This window comes from Pristiophorus japonicus, chromosome 15, assembly GCF_044704955.1.
Source record: "Pristiophorus japonicus isolate sPriJap1 chromosome 15, sPriJap1.hap1, whole genome shotgun sequence".
In the NCBI taxonomy this organism is placed as follows: Eukaryota; Metazoa; Chordata; class Chondrichthyes; family Pristiophoridae; genus Pristiophorus; species Pristiophorus japonicus.
Window position 1 is genome coordinate 167,906,270 of NC_091991.1, and position 24,872 is coordinate 167,931,141.

General features: G+C 44.6%; 1 protein-coding gene across 1 annotated transcript in view; it reads left to right on the forward strand.

The window, feature by feature from the left end:
* The window catches only part of radil (Ras association and DIL domains), a 126,149-nt gene that overhangs the window by 59,193 nt on the left and 42,084 nt on the right, over window positions 1–24,872 (forward strand). Inside the window, exons 9-10 of the mRNA XM_070900005.1 lie at window positions 13,733–13,845; window positions 21,677–21,914. Of these exons, the coding sequence (XP_070756106.1) occupies window positions 13,733–13,845; window positions 21,677–21,914 (351 nt within the window). The remainder of the gene's footprint in view (window positions 1–13,732; window positions 13,846–21,676; window positions 21,915–24,872) is intronic.

The window sequence follows — 24,872 nt, forward strand, 5'->3', positions numbered from 1 at the left end:
ACACACTGAAAAGAAATTTAAAAAAACACATTGCATATTTAAAATGAATTCAAATGCAATTTAATTAAATATTTTATACAAAAATGTTCTTTTTTTTGAATTTTTAAAATATGTTTTAACTGGGCTAGAAATAAAGTTACCTTAATGGACAGGGTTTTTAATATATAAATGAGTGATAACATTTTATTTTTCTATTTTTTAAAACTCTTACGCTGGTAAAAACAGGCCTTGCCCCTGCTTTCACCAGCGTAAGAATTTGAAGAACATTCGCTAGGCGGGAATTGAGCAAATAGCCCAACTCTCCATCCGCGGAGGCCCCATTTTCTTGCATGCGTGCGATCTGTCAAAAAGATTTTTGGCAGATCGCAAGTGCCGGATTTAAGTGCATGCGCTTTGCATACCTAAACCCGGAACTTGTGGGGACCCCATGGGTGCATGTGCACTAGTACGCGCCCGTGGGGAGCGTGATTTCAGGCCCAATGTTTTAGTGCATTAAGTGCTAATTCTAAAATTGTTATTTTGACATTACAATTACTTTTCCCATTTTTTCTGCCAATTCACATTTTGGACTGTTGATTACAGGCATTACACCTTACTGTTGAGTAGTTAATCACCAGTTAAAGGAATAAATAAGGGTTGGATTGGATTAAAATAAGTCTTCTTACGATTTTGCAACATGTTCTGAACATGAAATGCAAGCAATTAAAGAACATTTGAAGTTAAGGTTTAAGTGCCTTCCCTTTATGAAAGATGCTTAATCAGAAATCTGCTACGTGTATCTTTAAATATTTAGAAGCGCTGTAATTTATGGAACTATTGAAATTCATCATCATTATCGATAATGCAATCATAGAGCGGTTTTAGGATTTGTAAGCAACGCATGATTTTACCAAAGTAGCCATTAAATTATGAACTATACCTAAAGGAAATATGTGGATATCACATAAATGCACTGTATCTAGCAACTGTGACTAATTATTTGGTATTAAGTAAGTAAGCACTTAGGATAAATACACAGCAGAATATACAAGACTGGAAAAGACAATTTAATTCCATCTAGTCAACTACAGAGTTCAAGAACAAAATAAACAGAGAAAGAGAGAGAGGAGTGAACGAGATACACACAGACTGAGAGAGAGCACTACAAATTGACCGAGAGGAGGAGCTACACACTGACTGAGAGCAGGAGCTACACACTGACCGAGAGCAGGAGCTACATACTGAACAGGAGGAGGAGCTACACACTGACCGAGAGGAGGAGCTACACACTGACCGAGAGAGAGAGCTACACACTGACCGAGAGCAGGAGCTACACACTGACCGAGAGAGAGAGCTACACACTGACCGAGAGCAGGAGCTACACACTGACCGAGAGAGAGAGAGCTACACACTGACCGAGAGCAGGAGCTACACACTGAGCGAGAACAGGAGCTACAGACTGAACGGGAGGAGGAGCTACACACTGACCGAGAGGAGGAGCTACACACTGACCGAGAGGAGGAGCTACACACTGACCGAGAGAGAGAGCTACACACTGACCGAGAGGAGGAGCTACACAGTAACTGAGAGGGAGAGCTAGAGGACAACTGAGTGCTACATATTAACCAAGAGACAGTGAGCTGCACACCAGCCAAGAGAGAGCTACACACTGACCAAGAGAAAGAGTCACACACGTTGACTGACCGAGAGAGAGCTACACATTGATTGCCCTAGAGAGCAACATCACGACTGAGCTAAATGCCGACTGAAAGAAAAACAAAGAACTCGTATATATCTTACATGTCTTCAGATGTCCCATAGTGCTTCAATTGGAGTTCAGGACTGGAACATCGGGTCCTTCATCGAAACATCTGTGAACTCTTGTGGAAGCAAGTCATCCTCGTTCGAGGGACCACCTATGATGATGATGAGTGCTCACATCCGAGGAATTACTTTTGGAGTGCACTCATTACAGGGGAAAAGATTACTCGCTTCCCAACTACATCCCTGGGTGCCATTGTATCATCCCATAACATCGAGTTATGTTGCAGCATTGGTGGCCGGCCTGGTAGGGGGCTGCCTGCCTGTTTTTTAGGCAATGATGCAATGCATGGCATGGAAACAACTTTAGGGGGGAAATGGGGAGAAAATAAGTCAAATGCATTAACAAATGAGTTACAAAAGTAGTGAATTAATTTACAAGAAAGAAAGGAAAGGAATAACTTGCATTTATACACTTGAGTCAGAAGGTTATGGGTTCAAGTCCCACTCCAGAGACTTGAGCACAAAAATCTAGGCTGATACCCCCAGTGCAGTACTGAGGGTGCAATGCATTGTCTGAGGTACCGTCTTTCTGATGAGATGTTAAACCGAGGCCGCATCTGCCCTCTCAAATGGACGTAAAAGATCCCATGGCACTATTTTGAAGAAGAGCAGGGGAGTTATCCCCAGTGTCCTGGTCAATATGTATCCCTCAATCCACATCTCTCAATACAGTTTATCTGGTCATTATCACATTGCTGTTTGTGGGAGCTTGCTGTGTGCAAATTGGCTGCCGCTTTTCCCACATTACAACAGTGACTACACTCCAAAAGTACTTCATTGGCTGTAACGCGCTTTGGGACATCCAGTGGTCATAAAAGGCATTATACAAATGCAAGTCTGTCTTTGATTTATTGCCTTTCCCAGTTTTAGGAATTGTTTCTTGGTCCACAATTTTGCATCCATTAGTGTCAGTGGACAGAAACTTGGCAGCAAAGCACCCACGATTTTACAAGGAAAGCTTTTGAGCCCTGTAAGTGTATAGAGAAAAGCCATGAACTGATCGCTCGTCTCAGAGAATGGAATTATGAGGAAAGACTGGAGAAATTTAGGTGCTTCAACCTTGAAAGGAAGTGGTTGACAGGGGAGCTTATTTGATCAAAGGCAAGTTCCGCCCATTTACCGTCCAAAAGACCACTAAGATCCTGACGGTACTTTGGGCGGAAATTTGGCCAAAAAGAAGGAAAAAAGTGCCTGCCGACAAAAATGGGCATTACACGCCGATTCTGGGCGGTAGAAGGCAGTAGATAGGATTCTGGGCGCCAAATGCAATCCTGGAGGAAGTTATGCCGAGGCAGGAGTCAGGCCCAGGGAGGGGGGAACGTACAAAAAAAATGTTCAAAAAATAAAAAACAAAACATCGGAAAACCTTCAGAGGTCCCTTTCACACAAAATCGCTGCAAAAGAAGTAAAGAAAAAAATCTCACTAATCTTTTCTTGCAGGTCTTCACAGCTACCGTCCAGGTAAGACCTGCATCCACTCGGCGGTCTTTCCTCCTGCAGGAACGGAGGACCGCTCGGATGAATCTTTGGCGGGAGTGGGTGGGAGGACTTTTTTCAGCATTGCACGCTGGTGCACGCCAACGTCCTTCCAAAGCGCCGGTGTGAGGGCCCCGCCAATTTCCCACGGAGGGGAGAGCGCCGAAGAAACAGGGAGGCGGTAGGACCATCAACTTTGGGCCCTTAGAAAAGTTAAATCTGAAGCACAATTTCAAAATAAACTTTTAGAGTAGTATAAATTGGTGAAAGGCAAATTTAGGACTAATGTCAGGAGGTTCTTCGGCAAAGAGTGAATGACACGTGGATGGACATATGTTTCCAGAGCCATTTAAGAAAGAATTAGATGCTGTTTTGGGAAACTGGTTAGTTGGATTGCTAAGGCAAAAATTACTTTCCTCATCTGTATTTATTTTGTCTATGAAACTATCTTTTACACCAACTGAACAATGGAATTTTAAATTGAAAATACTCTTACCTAGGGTTTGATTAGCATACTCTATAATGGCCTGCAAACTGAATTTAAATATAATGAACTGATTATTAAAATTTATCGCCTTTGGAAATAGGGACTTTTGGCATTAAATGGGCGAGATTTCTAGGCATTAATCTTAAAAATAAAATGATATACCACATCGCTTTATGAAATGAAAATAATCAGAAATGTGCCGACCTTTTCGATAAAGGCTTTGTGGAAGTGGGAATATAGACAGGGAGAAAGGGATTGTTCCTGATCTACTTTTCCTACATCTTGTGGGATAAAGTGGGAAATTTAAGAATCGTCTGATAATTATGTTATTTGACAAAACAAAGTAGATGCTTTCAATGCGTGTATGATCATGAATGTACAGTCCTTTCACAGCCTAACAACAGTATGGTGCACAAATCCGAGCCAGAGGTTAAGGGAACATAATATAATATTAAGATGATAAGTTGGTGCATTTTTATTTACTTGTTCAGTTATAACTGATGTTTTCAGTTCCTGCTGGTACGTGTTCAGCATCTATTCATTGTTGGGAGGGTTATCAGGGCTATTAGTAACGTCCTTGACTGATGATATTCGCACAGCAGCCCTGCTAATCTTTGCAACACATATTGGTGACTTTTAGGTTCTAATTTCAAAACAGCACGTCAGCCATAGAATACACCTTTATCATCTGAAACAAATCCTTGATGGCCTTCTTAGTGGGCAATATTTCTCTTTTAATAAAAATGAAATGGAGGACCACTATATTTCTCCTTAATTAATAGCGTGTTAACTAAATCACAAGAATGTGGGGCTTTGAATCTTGTCGTTTCAGTAGCAAGCCATTAATTATGGAGAAAATGTAATATTCTTCAGTTCGTCATTAAAGACGATTTCACCCAGATTTCTAACTGATGAGGCGAGCAATTGGACTTTTGCCTGAAATGGGCACCGGGTCATTTTAAATGGTGAGCTGTAGACACCGATCGGGCATCCTGATGTCACCAAGTTGGACTGGCTGTGACACCAATAGCAGCTCTGAGGCGGGTCCTGGGTGGGTTGGCAAGGAGGGGGTGAGGGGAGAGGGGAGGCAACCTGGAGGGGGCGAGCATGAGCCATTAACTGCTGGCAATAGTGCTGTGAACCAGGAGCACTCTTGCTCTCCCTGGCTTCACATCCCGATAAGGAAAAAAGAAAATTGAGTTTTCTAAAACTTGCCTAATCATTTGACCTACAATCAGATGCTCTTGGGATACGTTGCATTGGGTACTGAGCAATGCTGATAACAATTTCATTTTAACTGGATACTTACTGCCAATAACCTTTTTTCACTTTTTCTAATAGAGTTTTACTCACTGTGCCCTGTTTTATCTTTCCTGATCTAAGGACTACTTTAGTTATTTACATTAAAATCCATTATTCAACTCATCGGCTTGACCTGCCCAGATCTCTTTTGATCATCAATCTCTTCTACAGTAGTCGCACAGTTTGGTACGAAGGGCAAATTTTGTACTATTACTAGAAGTGTTCTTGCTCTACATTGTTGTGATGAGTATAAACATCAGAGAACACAGTAGACATCTGTGGAACTGCACTAGTCCCTATCTGCTCCAACATGCTATCTCCATTCATCAGCACCTCTGATTTGTATTGGCAAACAGCTTCCAATCCAGCTAGCTACCTTGCTATTAATTTGGTGAGCGTTAATCATTTCTAAAAGCCTCATGGGCACACTATCAAATGGCTATCGAACAGCCAAGTAAATTATATCCTCTGCTGAGCCATCTCCCACTAAAGAAAAAAATAATCACTTGCATTTATATAGCGCCTTTCACATTCTCAGGATGTTCCAAAGTGCTTCACAGCCAATCAGCTAGTTTCATTACCTCCTCACAGAATTTCTTTAGGTTCTTTGTGCATGACCAGAATTATATAGACTGGTCCTTGCAACCTTTATACTCTATATCCAAAATTCGGCAGTCCGTGTCCTAACTTGCACCAAGTCCCACTCACCCATCACCCCTGTGCTTGCTGACCTACATTGGTTCCCGATTAAGCAACACCTCGACTTCAAAACTCTCATCCTTGTTTTCAAATCCTTCCATGGCCTCGCCCCTCCCTATCTCTGAAATCTCCTCCAGTGCCACAACCACCCTGAGATATCTGCGCTCTTAATTCTGTCCTCTTGAGTATCTCTGACTATAATCGCTTAACCATTGGTGGCCGTGCCTTCAGCTGCCTAGGCCCTAAGCTCTGGAATTCCCTGCCTAAACCTCTCCGCCTCTCTACCGGTCTTTCCTCCTTGAAGGAAACACCTTGAAGCACCTTGGGACGTTTTAATGGGTTAAAGGTGCTATATAAATACAAGTTGTTGTTGTTATTTAGGTAAACACTGACTGTTGTGCCCCAATCAAAGGGTGGCAGCAAGCTTGGGTCTATGGGCCCAAGTTTTGAGCCGCGCCTAGAACGGCGCAGTCCCGACCTGGACGCCCATTTTTCGCACCACAAAGTGCACCTAAAAAAAACCCTCCAGATTCTCCAGCTCCCTGCAGGTCCTCTGGCCCTCGGCGCAGCGCAGCAGGAGCTGTAGGGGGCGGAGCCAGGTCCCTGCGCTGAAAACAGTGCCGGGACCTCTGCACATGCGCTACAGTGGGCACGCAAGTGCTGTAGCTCCAGGCGGCCAAAACTGTGTGGCAGGGGCCCGAAGCACGCAGCCCCTAGCCCTGGCCCAATGGCCTCACTGGGGCTGCGTGAATAAGGCTCCTCCCACAGCCAGCTCCTGCTTCCTCCCGACCCTATTCGACTCGACTCCCGCTTCCCGCCTCCAGATCGGACCCGACACCGACTTGACTCCCGCTTCCCGCCTCCGGACCGGACCCGACACCGACCTGACTCCCGCTCCCCCCCCCCCACCCCGCCCCCGGACCGGACCCGACACCGACCTGACTCCCGCTTCCCCCCCACCCCCAGACTGGACCCGACCCAACTCCCGCTCCCCCCCCCCTCCTCTCCCCCCGCCTCCGGACAGGACCCGACACCGACCCGACTCCCGCTTCCCCCCCGCCCCCGGACCGGACCCGAGCCCCTGGACTGGACCCGACCTGACTCCTGCTCCCCCCGCCCTCGCCTCTGGACCGGACCCAACACCGACCCGACTCCCGCTCCCCCCGCCCCCGGACTGGATCCGACCTGACCACCCTCCCCCCAATCTGACCTCCCTCTCCCTCCCTCCCCCCGACCCGAACCGAACCGAACCGGCCACCCTCCCACCACCCCCCCCTACCCGTGCTCCCCCCGACCCGACCCAATGCCACCTACCTGTAAATCTGGTGCTGGGGACGGGCCCAGCCCGAAGTCTTGGGCCCGGCCCGTTCAGCCTCCCTCCCCCTTCTCCTTTTCCCCATCCCTTCTCCTTTCCTCCCCCCTTCTCCTTTCCCCCCCGATCTCCTTCTTTTCCCCCCCATCTCCTTCCTTTCCCCCCCATCTCCTTCCTTTCCTTCCCCCCATCTCCTTCCTTTCCTTCCCCCCATCTCCTTCCTTTCCTTCCCCCCCATCTCCTTCCTTTCCCTCCCCCCCATCTCCTTCCTTTCCTTCCCCCCCATCTCCTTCCTTCCCCCCCCCCATCTCCTTCCTTTCCCCCCCCATCTCCTTCCTTTCCCCCCCCCCATCTCCTTCCTTTCCCCCCCATCTCCTTCCTTTCCCCCCCCATCTCCTTCCTTTCCCCCCCCATCTCCTTCCTTTCCCCCCCCATCTCCTTCCTTTCCCCCCCCATCTCCTTCCTTTCCCCCCCCATCTCCTTCCTTTCCCCCCCCATCTCCTTCCTTTCCCCCCCATCTCCTTCCTTTCCCCCCCATCTCCTTCCTTTCCCCCCCATCTCCTTCCTTTCCCCCCATCTCCTTTCCCCCCATCTCCTTTCCCCCCATCTCCTTTCCCCCCATCTCCTTTCCCCCCATCTCCTTTCCCCCCATCTCCTTTCCCCCATCTCTTTTCCCCCCCCTCTCCTTCCTTTCCCCCCTCTCTCCTTCCTTTCCCCCCATCTCCTTCCCCACCCCCCATCTCCTTCCCCACCCCCCATCTCCTTCCCCACCCCCATCTCCTTCCCCACCCCCCATCTCCTTCCCCACCCCCCATCTCCTTCCCCACCCCCCATCTCCTTCCCCACCCCCCATCTCCTTCCCCACCCCCCATCTCCTTCCCCACCCCCCATCTCCTTTCCCCCCCATCTCCTTTCCCCCCCCATCTCCTTTCCCCCCCCATCTCCTTTCCCCCCCCATCTCCTTTCCCCCCCATCTCCTTTCCCCCCCCATCTCCCCTTTATCCCCTTCTCCCCCATCCTTCTCCCCCATCCCTCCCCCTTCTCCCCCATCCCTCCCCCTTCTCCCCCTTCCCTCCCTCTGCTCCCCCCCTCTCTCCCTCTACCCCCCTCCTCCCCCTCCCCTCGCTGTCAGAAACACAGACACTGATAGACAGACAGAGCTAGAGACACTGACAGAGACACACTGGGGGGGGGGGGGGGCATCCCAGCACGTTGTTGGAGGGCTCCCGGTGCTGCAGTCGGTAAGTAGAAAATGGTTTATTTATTGATTTAAAAAAAAAATTATTTCTTATTAATTTTTTTTGATTGATTTATTGGTTGATTTATTGATGTATTTATCATTTATTATTGATGATGGCTCTTTATTTGTAAAACTGAAGTGTTTAATGTTTGTAAACTTCCCTTTAAACCCCCCCCATTCCCTACGCCTGATTTGTAACCTACGCCTGATTTTCTAAAGTGGAGACAAGGTTTTTTCGAGCGTACAAAAATCTTCACTTACTCCATTCTAAGTTAGTTGGAGTAAGTTTTCACTGGCGAAACTTTGAAAACAGGCGTAATTGGCCGGACACGCCCCCTTTTGAAAAAAAAAATCTGTTCCAAAGTGAAACTGTTGTAACTGACTAGAACTGGAGTAAACTAAATGACAAGAATTCCGATTTCTAAGATACTCCGTTCTACACCAGTTGCTCCTAAAAATCAGGAGCAAATCATGTGGAAACTTGGGGCCTATGTCTTTAAATTATATCCAGCTTTACGGCCTGAAATTGGTAGGGAGCTGAGAGTCGTGACTTCTATGAGCGTATATTGAAGTTATTTCTCTGAAGTTTCAGGTGTTGTAATATTTCTGTTTATAACCCCTAGAATTTGAAAGATTCAAAATTTATGAAAACATTGTATCATGGAGTTGTTGGATGTAGGTTTGTTCCTACAAATCTCCCTCACACTGAGTTCCTGGTCTATTTGTTGAAGAGAGTATAAACCAAGAGGGATTCATTGGTCATTCATCTCATTGCACTTTGTGGGAGCTTGCTGTGTGCAAATTAGCTGCCATGTTTGCCTACATAACAATAGTGACTACACTTCAAAACTAACTAATTGGTTGTGATGCACAATGGGATGCGCTGGAGATTTGAAAGGTGCCATGTAAATGCAACAAAGGATCTTTCTATGGGCGTAGGAGCAGGCCACCTGCCTTTTTGGCCACGAAATAAAGTGTGACACAACGAAGGAAAGTCTTGCATTTATCATTTATATAGCGCGTTTCACAACCTCAGCGCTTTACAGCCAGTGAAGAATTTTTTAAAAGTATGGTCGCTGTTGTAATATACGAAACGTGGCAGCAAATTTACACAGCAAGGTCCCACAAACAGTGATTAAATAATGACTGGATAATCTGTTTTAGTGATGTTGGCTTCGTGAAATTTGGGTGTCCTAGTACAAGAAACTCAGAGAGTTAGCATGCAGATACAGCAAGCAATTAGGAAGTGAATTAGCATATTGGCCTTTATTGCTAGAGCGTTGGAGTACAAGAGTAAGGAAGTCTTGCTACAATTGTACACGGCTGTGGTGAGACCACACCTGGAGTTGTGTGCAAAGTTTTGATCTTCGGATATTCTTGTCTTAGAGGTGGTGCAACGAAAGTTTACTAGATTGATCCCTGGATGAGAGGGTAGTTCTATAAAGAGAGATTGAGTTGATTAGGCCTATAGGGCTCAATTTTCCCCAAAACATTTTTTAGACCTTTAGTTTTGGGGGTGGAGCCTTGACCTGCACCAAAAAGATTGGGTTGCCATGGTAACCAAGGACACAATGCGAGCTGAGGCTGCAAAGTGAAGCATACAGCCACCTCCCAACACATTAAAAGAACTGAAAAACACATTGCACCAACTTTCCTCCAACCCCGCCTGAAGGCTGTCCCGCCTTCTCGGTTGCCGGTTCGGCTCTCTCTCTCTATCTCTCTCTGTCTCAATCTCTCTATCTCTCTCTGTCTCAATCTTTCTCTCTCTCTCTCTCTCTCTCTCTGTGAACCTGGGACCGGACAGCCTTCGGGCGGGGTTGGAGGTAAGTTGCTGCTATGTGTTTTTCAATTCTTTCAGTGTGTCCGGGCATCTGCTCTGCCGCTTTCCTTCCCGGCGCCAATTTCCTTAACTCGAGGGAAGGTTTTTCAGGACATGCCACAAAGTGGCGTAGGTGGCTGGTTACGCCCCCTTTGGCTGAAAAAAAACCTGACTTTAACAAATCCGTAACTAACTGAGTTACGCTGGTGCAAATTGATCGCGGAAACTGGGAATTTTTAAGTTAGGCCAGAAAAAGCAGCCTGCTCAAAAAAAGCGGCACAAGTACTGGGGAAAATTGAGCCCATACTCTCTGGAGTTTAGAAGAATGAGAGGTGATCTCATTGAGACATATAAGATTCTGAGGGGGATGTATAGGGTAGATGCCGAGAGATTGTTTCCCCTGGCTGGAGAATCTAGTACTAGGGGGCACAGTCTCAGGATAAGAGGCTGGCCTTTTAAGACTGAGATGAGGAGGAATTTCCTCACTCAGAGGGTTGTGAATCTTTGGAATTCTCTGCCCCAAAGTGCTGTGGGTGCTCAGTCATTGAGTATATTCAAGGCTAAGATAGATAGATTTTTGGACTCCAGAGGAATTAAGCGATATACAGATAGTGCAGGAAAGTGTTGAGGTCGAAGATCAGCCATAATCTTATTGAATGGCGGAGCAGACTTGAGGAGCCATATGGCCTACTCTGCTCCTAATTCCTATGTTATGTTTTTATGGTGAGGGATAAATATTGGCCAGGACACAGAGGAGAACTCCTCTGCTTTTCTTTAAAATAGTTCTTTGTTGCGTCCACCCGAGAGGGCAGATGGGTCCTCAGTTTAATGTCTCATCTGAAAGAAGGCACCTCTGACAGTGCAGCGCTCCCTCAGCACTGCACTGGGAGTGTCAGCTTGGATTATGTGCTCAAGTCTCTGGAGCAGGACTTGAACCCACAACCTGCTGACTCAGAAGCGAAAGTGCTACCCACTGATGTCTAACGGATGTCTTAAAAAAAAAAGGATACTACTTTTTTTTAAAAAAAGGCTATTTGATACATAAAAAGAAAGAAAATGAATCTTGCCAGACTGTGAAAGTCTATTATAAGAAAAATGACACCAGGAAAAAAATATTAAACAAAACCGTGGCTAGATTTTGATAGCATTGTTCTGGGAATGTGTTGAATCTTTTTCTTGCAAATAACCCTTATCCCATGGTTAAAGTAAGTGACATGCCAGTTTCTGAATTTTATCAGCCTTGAAAACCCTCCTACTTCAGTGTGGTTCAAAGGAGATTAAAGTTCCAGACTATGTGGTCTGCAAGTATAATGTGACACAGGGGAAGCCATTAGTAATAAATGATTGGGAGTGTTACTAATCCCTCTAGATGGCTGCAGTCTGTTTTGTTTTCAGAACTCGTTCCAAAAAGCAGGGGGTAAGAATGCACATGTAGACAGCTTCATCACGGCTTAAAATATTTATACAGTATATGGCCTGAAGGCACTCATTGATCATGCAGTGGAACTGTTCCTGACTACATGTACCCCACCAGACTCCCATTCTATTATAAGTTAAAGTATTTATAATAACCAGCACCAGATGTCCATTACCTTTACTGTGAAACTACTCATGGTATGTAGGTTTGATCTGTGATGTGCTCATACACAAGAACTTCAAATTCAACTGCAGAATTGCAAAAACAACTGCCTTCCAAAAATTTCTAACACAGGTCCAAGGGGCTGTCTTTAGATCATCTTTGATCACAATTGTCTGGAATTAACTGTACGCTGCTGTGCTGAATTAGCCAATCTCAGTCAGGCTAACATTAGGGGTGCTACAATTAGCCTTAGCATTCCAGGATCTAGCAAGGGAAGCCCTAAAGAAATTTTCACAGTATCTACACAAGATTGTTAGTGATTTTGGAGGAATTGCATGCATCTTGCTGGGTAAGGACAGGGTTGGGTCACATTATTCCAGAGTAGCTTTGGTTCAAATCATAAAGTATTACAGAGTACAACAATACAGTATAGAAGAGGCGCAAAGTATCCTCAATGCTCCATTTTTGACACTTTAATAAGTGAAAACTGCAGTCATCAACTCATTCCTATTTATGTAACAGCAACCGTTAAATGTAAGATATCATTGCTGTTTATTTACCACCAGTTGATTGTATGCAGTATGTTTATGCCGACATGTGTGGAGTGAAATGTCCCATGTTAGTTTTACAAATGAGGTCAATAAAAGGAATATCAACTCCCCCACCACCACCACCCTCTGCCTCCCAGTGCTGTAATTCAAACTAAGCATTTCAGTGTTTAGTGGACCCGACCCATCACTATACAAATTAATTGCTACAAGGTACCTCTGACAGTGCAGCACTCCATCAGTACAGCCCTGGAGTGCCAGCCTAGATTTTGTGCTCGAGTCCCGGGAGTCAGCCTAGATTTTGTGCCCGAATCCAAAACCATCTGACTCAGCGACTCAGCGGCAAGAGTGTTACCCATTGAGCCAAAGCTGACACATAGCTGGAAGCCCATTAATTAAACTGGAAAATTCACCTTGCGGATCCAATCAGGCTGAAAAATTTACACTACAGATCCAATAATTCGAGGAGTTTCATATTTTTAACAATACTAAATATACAATATATAACCCCTCCATTATATATCAGAAATTGGGAGAGTACAGTAGTTACATTAAAGACAATAGTTTGCTTATGAGATCCAATTTACATGATGCCTTCAGCTGCTTGGGCCCTAAGCTCTGGAACTCCCTCCCTAAACCGCTCCGCCTTTTTACCTTTCTTTCCTCATTTGAGACGCTCCTAAAAACTACCTCTTTAACCAAGCTTTTGGTCATCTGCCATAATTTCTTCTTATGTGGCTCAGTGTCAAATGTATCTATTTTTGTCTTAGAACACTGCTGTGAAGCACCTTGGGACGTTTTACTACATTAAAAGCGCTATATAAATAAAAGTTGTTGTTTAATTACAAAATAGACGTTCTCAGAATTCAAAACCATTCAATCATAACTTTTCAAAATGTAGATGGTATAGTTAAGTTCACTGTCGGGAAAGAGCAAAACAATGTACTGGTATTGAAAATGTAATACCACAGTGCAGGACTTAGTGCAGTATCCCACAATATTACATCTGAGAGTGCCGGAAAATCCAGTGCCTATTTTCTTTTCTTACATTGAGTGGCCAATGGAAAAATAAAAATAAAAAAGGTAATCTTAACTCAAATGGTGAATAAGAGGTTAGCAATTACTCATATCTTTGAAAGTGAATAGAATCTAAGGAGTTCATATTTGAAAATGTATAAAATTTTTACGGGTAAATGGAAATGTAATAGATTGTTGAAAGACACTGTCTGGACACAGGAATCAAATTTGTTTAAATGTTTGGCAGCTGACAAAATCATGTTAGCAGCTCAGTTTTTCATAAGGCAACATTCCATCTGCTTAAATGGGTTTCACTCCTGTGATTCCCATAATTTCAGGTGAGCAGAAAAGGACATATTTTATTTTATATTCGAAAAGAAATCGAAGTCGGGGAAGTATATGTTTTAAAATTTCTGTTGAATCTTAACCCAAACTTTTTTCCTCTTTTAGGTTCCAAAGAATCGTTACTTTCATCCACGATTTCAGTCAATGAAGAAGTCATGACTATTCTGGAAGAGGTGATCATGCATACATTCCAGCAATGTGTGTATTATATCACAAAGGTTTGTTTAGAATACAGTTACACCATTTGTCAAAGGATAGGTAGATGTATAGAATATGTGCTACCAAAATATGCATTACATCTTTTAAAAAGGGACAGATGAATAGGTATTTAAGAACAGGATTGAGGTTATAAGGATTACAGATCTGGATGATAGTCCTTATGCTCCCAGGACCATGGAAACACGGAATGCAATTAGTTGGAGTTGTATGATGAAGATTGTAACGTATGATACTCTCGAGTTTCCGTTCACTCCCCTTCAGAGTTGAGGGTGAAATTTCACGACAGTTTTATTTTCTCAGCCATTTTAGCTGCGGTTATTCATCTCAGTCATGAGATTAGAAAATGTAGGGAGCCTGCAGACAGAGCAGATTGTACATCAGGTGTTAAAAGGACAGGCTCACTAGACAAAATGGCACTCTCTTTTTCCATGTTTTTATATATTATTATGACTTTATATGTTCTTAGGATCCAGTGGTCAAGAACAATAGCGTGTAACAAAAGTGGAACAAAGGAACTAATTTACATAGAATCTACAACACAGAAACAGGCCATTTGGCCCAACTGGTTTGTGTCGGCGTTTATGCTCCACATGAGCCTCCTCCCACCCTTCTTCATCTAACCGTGTCAGCATATCCTTCCACTCCTTGCTCCCTCGTGTTTATCTAGTATCCCCTTAAATACATCTATGCTATTCACTTCAACCACTCCTTATGCTAGCGAGTTCCACATTCCCACCACTCTCTGGGTAAAGGAGTTTCTCCTGTATTCCCTATTGAATTTATTGGCGACTATTTTATATTTATGGGCCCTAGTTTTGGTCCCCCCCACAAGTGGAAACATCTGTACATCTACCTTATCAAACTCCTTATAAAAGTAAGCTAGCCATACAAAGGTGCACAATAAAAGATTTAGAGGATTGGAACAGTAGAGTTGATCCAAATTGCAGTTACATAATAAAAACAGAAAATGCTGGATATCTCAACGGTGCAGGCAGCATCTTTGCAGAGAGAAACAGAGTTAACATTTCAGGTCGGTGACCCTTCGTCAGAACTGGCGAATGTTCGAAATTAACAGATAAGACCAGATAAGTTCACTATAAGCCCACTCTACACCCATAGCTACCTGGACTACACTTTCTCTCACCCCACATCCTGTAAGGACTCCAATCCATTCTCCCAGTTTCTCCACATTCAACGGATCATCCTCCGCCATTTCCGCCACTTCCAGCATGATCCCACCACCAATCACATCTTCCCCTCCCCTCCCCTCTCAGCATTCCGAAGGGACCGCTCCCTCCGCGACACCCTGGTCCATTCCGCAGTCACCCCCAGCACCCCCTCCCCTTCCCACGGCACCTTCCCGTGCAAGCACAGGAGATGCAACACCTGCCCTTTTACCTCCTCCCTTCCCACTATCCAGGGCCCCAAATACTCCTTCCAAGTGAAACAGTGATTTACTTGTAATTCTTTCAATTTAGTATACTGTATTTGCTGCTCACGGTGTGGAATCATCTACATTGGGAAGACCAAATGCAGATTGGGTGACCGCTTTGCGGAGCACCTCCGTTCAGTCCGTAAGTGTGACCTCAAGCTTCCGGTCGCCTGTTAATTTCATTCCCCGCTCCATTTCCACTCCGACATCTCCATCCTCGGCTTCCTACACTGTTCCACTAAGAACACAAGAACATAAGAAATAGGAGCAGGAGTAGGTCACCTGACCCTTCGAGCCTGCACCACCATTCAATAAGATCATGGCTGATCATTCCGTCAATACCCCTTTCCTGCTTTCTCTCCATACCCCTTGATCTCCTTAGCTGTAAGGGCCACATCTAACTCCCTCTTGAATATATCCAATGAACTGGCATCAACAACTCTCTGCGGCAGGGAATTCCACAGGTTAACAACTCTCTGAGTGAAGAAGTTTCTTCTCATCTCAGTCCTAACTGACCTACCCCTTATCCTAAGACTGTGTCCCCTGGTTCTGGACTTCCCCAACATCGGGAACATTCTATCCACATCTAACCTGTCCCGTCCCGTCAGAATTTTGTATGTTTCTATGAGATCCCTTCTCATCCTTGTAAACTCCAGTATATAAAGGCCCAGTTGATCTAGTCTCTCCTCATATGTCAGTCCAGCCATCCCGGGAATCAGTCTGCTGAACCTTCGCTGCACTCCCTCAATAGCAAGAACGTCCTTCCTCAGATTAGGAGACCAAAACTAACACAATATTCCAGGTGAGGCCTCACTAAGGCCCTGTACAACAGCAGTAAGACCTCCCTGCTCCTATACTCAAATCCCCTAGCAATGAAGGCCAACATACCATTTGCCTTCTTCACCGCATGCTGTACCTGTATGCCAACTTTCAATGACTGATGAACCATGACACCCAGGTCTCGTTGCACTTCCCCTTTTCCTAATCTGCCGCCATTCAGATAATATTCTGTCTTCGCGTTTTTGCCCCAAAGTGGATAACCTCACATTTATCCACATTATGCTGCATCTGCCATGCATTTGCCCACTCACCTAACCTGTCCAAGTCACCCTGCAGCCTCTTAGCGTCCCCCTCACAGCTCACACCGCCACCAGCTTAGTGTCATCTGCAAACTTGGAGATATTACACTCAATTCCTTTATCTAAATCATTGATGTATATTGTAAAGAGCTGGGGTCCCAGCACTGAGTCCTGCGGCACTCCACTAGTCACTGCCTGCCTTTCTGAAAAGGACCCGTTTATCCCGACTCTCTGCTTCCTGTCTGCCAACCAGTTCTCTATCCACATCAGTATATTACCCCCAATACCATGTGCTTTGATTTTGCACAACAATCTCTTGTGTGGGACCTTGTCAAAAGCCTTTTGAAAGTCCAAATACACCACATCCATTGGTTCTCCCTTGTCCACTCTACCAGTTACATCCTCAAAAAATTCCAGAAGATTTGTCAAGCATGATTTCCCCTTCATAAATCCATGCTGACTTGGACCGATCCTGTCACTGCTTTCCAATTGCGCTGCTATTTCATCCTTAATAATTGATTCCAACATTTTCCTCACTACTGATGTCAGGCTAGCCAGTCTATAATTACCCGCTTTCTCTCTCCCTCCCTTTTTAAAAAGTGGTGTTACATTAGCTACCTTCCAGTCCATAGGAACTGATCCAGAGTTGATAGACTGTTGGAAAATGATCACCAATGCATTCATTACTTCTAGGGCCACTTCCTTAAGTACTCTGGGATATAGACTTCTCTGAACAGCCTCCAATGCAAGTATATCCTTCCTTAAATACGGAGACCAAAACTGCACACAGTACTTTAGGTGTGGCCTCACCAATACCCTGTACAGTTGTAGCAGTACTTCTCTGCTTTTATACTCTATCCCCCTTGCAATAGAGGCCAACATTCCATTTCCCTTCCTGATTATTTGCTGTACCTGCATACTAACTTTTTGTGTTCCATGCACAAGGACCTCCAGGTCTCTCTGTACTGCAGCACTTTACAATTTTTCTCCATTTAAATTATAATTTGCTTTTCTATTATTTCTGCCAAAGTGGATAACCTCACATTTTCCCACATTATACTCTATCTGCCAAATTTTTGCCCATTCAAGTTCTATTGATATTCATCTGTTGCTTACTCTAACACAGGCAACATCCTCTATTTCAAGTGGGTTGACGCCTCTCGTAAAATAAAGGGTTTGTTTGTTAAAATCGGCAATAGTAAATGCTAGCACATGTTATTTACAGGGAACTAACGTGGCAACAAATGTTATGGCATTAAGGGGGTTACTTTGGTGAACAAGTGAAAACAGGCGCTGTGCTAATTAGACACGTCTGGTTTTGGCACGCAATTTTGGTCCTAATTGCCGATTATCATCATTTGAACTTGCCTGGAGGTGCTAAAGCAGAGACCGGCAGCTTTTCTAAGCCCTTGTGCCAAACCTTGTCCGCTGTATGATTTTGGACACAGCAAAAGGAGACGACCCTATGCACGCTGTATGCTCAATGTTTTCTCAAAAAACTTGCAACGTCACTTTTGTCTGTACAGGAAAGTCTACAATCCTTGGCGCAGCCTATGTGGTGGTGGTGGTGATCCAAGTTTCAGAGAAAAACGGAGTATCCAACGTGTGCGGCAAAAATGACCTCAAATCTAAACCTCTATTCTCATGTTCGCAGCAAGTATGATAACAAAATAGCATATCGGCTTTGTTCCTTCCTCATTTTTTCAATATTATTTGTGCTTGGATCCAAAGCCACACGAATAATAAGTTTCACCAGTTCTTAGTAACTGGATGGAAGGGGAAAATTTGAGGAAGATCATCTGCATTTAAGGGGAAGCTAGATAAGTACATGAGGGAGAAAGGAATAGAAGGATATTCTGATAGGGCGAGATAAAGTAAGGTGGGAGGAGGTTCATGTGGAGTATAAATACCAGCATGGACCTGTTAGGCTGAGTAGCCTGTTTCTGTGCTGTAAATTGTATGTCATCACCACATTATTCTTGTGCACTTCCTGGTATGTGTCCAAGAATGACAGATAGTGGCCTTGGAGCTGATTGCTTTCCTTCCTTAGCCAGAGTTGGTGTATGGTCCAGGAGATGGGGGGGGAGGGGTGTGAGAAAAGCATCATTTTGTCACTTAGCAAAAGTACAAAAGTGTAGTTTCCTCTATACCACATTACTACACATCACCACTGTCCTGCCCATGCAGCAATCCAATGTTGTAGCTGTTTGGCTGAAAGTTTATAGGAACATCCAAGTAATCAGATTCACAAACACTTAATAAGAGCAAGTCTCAGAATCTCGTCATAAGAAAATGAATGCTGCTTCTACCTGAGGGCAAGGCAGTACTAGTGTGGTAGTGAAGTCCATCACTCATTTGCCTGTACCTGTAGCCGATGTGTAATACTCGTCCCAATGCGGAGGTAAGGATTAACATCGAAAAATGTGAGTGAATTACAATCGAAAACTCTATTCCCATGTCAGTGAAAAGTTACTTATTTTTTTCTGGGAGTAACTTAAAAACTGTTTGGAAAGATATCAGTGAGATTAATTTTCCTCTGTTCATAACTATTCCATGGCCAATATTCTGAACGGTGAAGTCGCAAATAGCTGTAACCCTGCTGCTGCTGTCGTCCTGTGCTGGCAGAGCGCAGATAGTTTTGACACCGCAAATGTGTAATGCTACCAGCCAGTGAACAAGGAAGAAGACACCTTTTGCTTAGCAGAAAACTATAGGGTGCAGGCAATATAAAACACTTAAAAAAAATTTAAAAAAATAATCTATATCCTCAACTGTCACGAATCTACTGAGTATTTTATGGCCCTGATTTTAGCTTTACGTGCACACGTAAAGAAGGACCCTGTTGGCTCCAGAAGTGTGTCCTTGCTGCCTGCTCAGGAGAGCAGGTTAAAATTGCTGATGCTGCGATCGTAGCGGCTTTCAGACAGTTAAGAGCCGGAGCGATTTTAACTGCCCACCCGCCAGGTTTCTGCTCAGCACGTAGGATTATGACTCTAATCATTTCAAAGGGAACTTGGTTTTAAAAAAGCAGCCCTTACCACTGCACTAGCTTTTAAAAGTGGTATCCACCAACCTCCTCTCTTGCACAGGTGGTAAAGCACATTGTCCCCCTTGAACAACAGTATATTGGCAGAGGCCCACTGATACCGCTCAAAAAATGATTCTCCCCTTTGCCTATTAATTTAAATCTTTGCATTTGTTCTTATTTTAGCTACAAGCCTCAGTTGTAAATTCACTTTTTTTCAAATCTGCAAGTTTAAATATTTGAATAATTTAAATAAATACAGCCTTTAATCCCATGGAGGCACAGACTGGAACTCATCATTTATTTTGCTCAGCAAATGGCTATAAATCCTCAAAAAAAGGTGCTGATTCAGTATACTCCAGCTCACATTCTGTAAATATCTCCGGCACCAAATGCATACTGGAGTGCTATGAATTAATGCAAATTAATACATTTGATTTACAAGTTTATTTAAACTTGCATTCATACCCTTGCGGTTTAGTAAATTCCAGACAGGAAGAATCTGGATTCTGTTCCTCTTGTGGACTGAAATAGACTTGGGACAAATTATTGGCACAGCTGAATAATCAAACAGTTTGGACAGTCATAAATATTTAACTGACAACGAAATTCCCTTTGCAGATTAGAAAAAATATACCACATAGAAACAGCCCAGTGGCTCAGTACCCAAGGGTTAACTGAGCAATAGAGACAGAGGGGCTGAAATTGCCCCTTTCTTCAAGGCCTGTTACCACTGCAAATCAGCGGCACGCTGTGGGCTGAAGTGGCCGACGACTTTTCGTGAAACGACCGCTGATAGCCCAATTGTCCTTCCGAGGTTGCCCGGTGGTGCCTCGATCTCCCCGCCGCTCCGCTGCTGCCGATCCGTGTTAAGCGCGTCATCACTGTGCGCACCGCCGATCTACCCCCCACAATGGGTGAAATTCCATTCTGAAAATCTTCGGCTCGCCCGACGGTGCCAAAACAAGCTTTTCCCCAGTGGTCCAGTGAGGCTGTGGCCTTCTGCAATGGCAGGGGGGCTTCCCTTAAAGGAGAGGATGCACTGCCGCCATGTTTTTTTTTGTCAGCCGACTATCATGTCGGCCTGACAATTATGCCCCCGGGTTTGGCCGGGCCGCCAACAGGCAGCCTGGCACCCCCTCTTGGGTGCCAGGCCACTGGCCCGGCCAAAACCCTCCCCGGTGGCCCAATGGGTCGAATTTTAAAATCCCTTTAAGTGAAGGGGAGAACCGTGGCGACGCGGCGCCGTGATGACGTCATCGCGGCGGTTACTCTGCACCACCCCCAACTTCCGGCCCTCAGGTGTTGTCACCGCTGCGTATCCGCCCCTCTAGTGTACTCACTGCCCCCATTAAGAGCGACTTCCGGATCCAAGTAAAAAAAAAAGAACGGAATTTTGCTCGAGAGACGACCTCAAACACCGGGGTGGTGAAAACACACAAAACGGGGTGGGAGCACCCCATTTCGGGCAGGGGGAGATTTCGGCCCCAGAATGTTCTCGGGACTTGTGTCGAGTAGATGAGCTAACTATATTACAACCGATCCCATGCCCCTGGCCAGCAAGACCAAGTCAACCATGCTTCCTATTTCTGATCCAGTAACTCTTGTCAGAAAGTGTGGACAGGATCGGGCTCAGTTTTGATGTCCTACCCCCAGTAGTACAGCCTAAGACTCACTCAGTATACACATAGCACGAAATTGCCCCCAAATCCAGGAATAAGTGGTTGTAAAAGAGGCCATAAGAGAAGCATGTTTGGAAATGAACAAGCCAGAAGGATATGGTTTACGGTATCTTTCAAAAAAGCTACAGCTTGTCTTCCATTGTCAAAATGATAGTCTGCACTGAATGTGAATGTGGTCTAAACCAGAGCAGAAGTAGGCATGTTTAATAATATTGTTAACTACAAAGTAGGCACAAGTATAATTCTTGAGTGTTACCTTGCCTTACCTTAAGCGTACACCATTATTGTTCATTATTGTGTCCTGGAAGTGACATCACTAAACCAGATTATCTGATCATTATCACATTGCTGTTTGTGGGAGCATGCTGTGCGCAAATTGGCTGCCGTGTTTCCCACATTACGACAATGACTACACTTCAAAAAGTCCCATTGCTCAGTTAACCCTCGGGCACTGAGGCAATGGGCAGTTTTTATGTGGTACATTTTTTTTAATCTGCGAAGGGAATGTCATTGTCAGTTAAATATTTATTGGCTGTAAAGTGCTTTGGGAAGTCCGGTGGTCGCGAGAGATGCAATATAAATGCAAATCTTTCTTTTTTTGTTGTTTTACAGTCGCTCTATGTTGAACTGCCTGCCTTCTTGGATTGCAATCCCTTCCAGACTGAGAGTGGACATTCCTGGATGAATTCTTCTCCCCTCCCAGAGCCAGTGCGCAACATCATGCAGATATACCAGACCACACTGGACCTCCTCCACCAATACGAGGTGCACCCTGAAATTGCAGCACAGATGTTTGCGTACCTTTTCTTCTTCTCCAATGCCTCCCTCTTCAATCAGCTCATGGATAGGGGTAAGTTTAACAATGTACAAAGACACATTTACATCGAATTACATAGAATATGCAGGATAGAAACCGGCCACTTGGCCAAACATGTTTATGCTGGTGCTTTATGCTCCACACGAGCCTCCTCCCACACCTTATCAACATATCCTTATATTCCTTTATTCCTCATGCACTTATCTAGCTTCCACTTAAATACATCTATGAATTTGTTGCAACCACTTCATGTGGCAGCAAGTTCCACATTCTCACCATCTCAATAAAGAAGTTTCTCCTGAATTCCTTATTGGATTTATTAGTGACTATCTAATACTTATGACCCCTAATTTTGGTCACCCCACAAGTGGAAACATCTTCTCTACGTCTACCCTATCGAACTCCTTCATAATTTTGAAGAATTCTATCAGGTCACCCCTCAATTTTCTCTCTTCTAAAGAAAAGAGCCCCAGCCTGTTCAGTATTTCCTGACAGTAATGTTGCTGAATTGCTTGCGAAGGCATTTCTAGAAGATAAACGAGAAAATGGACTTGGACAAAATAATTATAGGCAGACTAAATCAACTGTACCAACCTGTTTGTAGAAAGCTCTTTAATTCCAAGTGTTAACTACCTAATGTTTTTGTGCCCTCAGCCCAACCCTTGTCATACTTAAGGGCAACTGTAAAATTCACATACACATTCACATTGATGTTTGTGGTCTTTTATTTAGCTTTAAAAAAAGTTATTTTCTCCTGTAGTTCAACACTGAAACATGCCAATTTCCTCAGCAGAGAGGAGAAATATTTTAATATTGACTTTCATTTAATTCTCCTGTCGGTGCGGTTATCAACCACACAGCTTGTATTTATATAGAGCCTTTAATGCAGTAAACGCACCTTGAGTCTCGTCGCCGAGAGCATGCAGAAAGCAAGCGCAGGCAGCGGAAGGAGCGTGCGGCAAACCAGTCCCACTCACCCTTTCCTCCAACCAGTGTCTATCCCACCTGTGACAAGACTGTAATTCCCATATTGGACTATACAGTCACCTAAGAACTCACTTTTAGAGTGGAAGCAAGTCTCCCTCGATTTCGCGGGACTGCCTATGATGATGATGAAATGCAAGACATCTATCTGTCCTATGAAAAAAACAATAGTGAATAATTTAAATTGGGTCATTTTTGGAGAGACCTTATTGTTTTAGATTTTGCATTTGCTGTTTTATTACAAACCGTGCCTTGACACAAAATGTAAAACTGTGCAAGCTTTTCATTATGTTCACTTACCTCCACACAAAATTATCTGATTTTGATAAGCTCTCAATTATTCCCCTACACATATTCCTTTCTGTCGTAGGTATTTTCTTCTGACTGGGATATTTAGCTCCTAGGTGGATTTCTGGTGTCACAAAAAATATCTATTCTCCACAGTACATTACCACCAGTACCTTGTCCAATGTACTATAAATTATTAAATCGACAATGAAAGTTAAATTGGGCTAGTACCTATTAATTGTTGATGTTAAATGAACTGTGTGGTTTGCCAGGTAAATCTTCAGTCCGTAAGGTTGTGGGTTATTCTAAGCACTTAGTGAGCCATGCATGTAATCCAGATCCATAGATTGTTTTATAGGCTTCCTTTAGGTTTGTATAACCTTGTATTTTTCGAAAGACGAGAGTCAGTGTGGCAGGCATCCTTTAATAATGCAGAAGTTGCTTGCAGGTTATCTAGAGACGCTGTCTGCTGGGATTAATAAAGCAGTGTAAATCTATCTGTACTATCTGAGTGTGGGGAATACAGTCCAGATACACCTCATGCAGTTCTGGGGCAATCTCACTTGTCTGTGCCTTTCTGTCGCAATAGATATATAATAAAATACAGGTTGTAGTATAACACAGGGAGAGGAGGGGGATAAAACAACAATATTTGTAAACCCATAAAAGGGAACATCCTTTGTCATGCATTTAACCATCTTGCAATGACATAGTCATGTAACTGTAACTCATGTACACTGTACCTGTACCCTAGAAATGCACACCCTGACCACAGGGGGTGAACTTGCGGAAAACAATCTTCACCTGGGTTTCTAGGTTTAAAAGGGGAGGTCCCACCCAGGGTCAGCACTCCTTGGTCCCTCGAATAAAGGTGAAGGTCACAGAGTGACCTTGTATGATATATATATATGCCTCGTGTGAGTTTGTAGTAAGATACAGAGACATGACATTTGGCGACGAGAAACAGGAATCACCGAACCACGAGGATGGCCACCGGTGGCACAGAGGAACGTTACTGTGTGGGTGAGGACTGGGACGACTTCGTAGAAAAACTCCAGCAGAGCTTTGTCACAAAGGACTGGCTGGAAGAGACAGCGGCTGACAAGCGGAGGGTGCATCTACTGACGAGCTACGGACCACAGACGTATGCGCTGATGAAAGACCTGCTCGCACCCCAAAAGCTGGCGGACAAGTCCTTTGAAGAGCTCAGCCAGCTGATTAGTGAGCATCTCAAGCCGGCAAGTAGCGTACACATGGCCCGGTACCGGTTCTACTCTCACCGACGTCGGGAGGGACAAAACGTCTCGGACTTCGTGGCGTAACTGCGGCGCTTGGCCTGTAAGTTCTCCGATGCCTGCAGGGGGGAGATGTTAAGGGACTTTTTCATCGAGGGCATTAACCATGCCGGCATTTTCAGGAAGCTCATAAAGACTAAGGACTTGACTTTAGAAGGGGCGGCATTGATAGCTCAGACCTTTATGGCAGGGGAAGAGGAGACCAAGCTAATTTACGCGCGCAGCCCTGGTCCAAACGCGGCGACGGACCAGGGAGTTAACATGGTGAACGCGGCTCGGGACCCGCAGGCAGGCAAGGGCATTTCGAAACCGCCCAGGCAGAAACAAGCTCTAGGGGGGCCCGCAACAAGGACAATGGAAAGGAGATCGGCAATTCACGCCATCACGAGGAACAATGAGTCCCGCGATGGGACCATTAACGCCC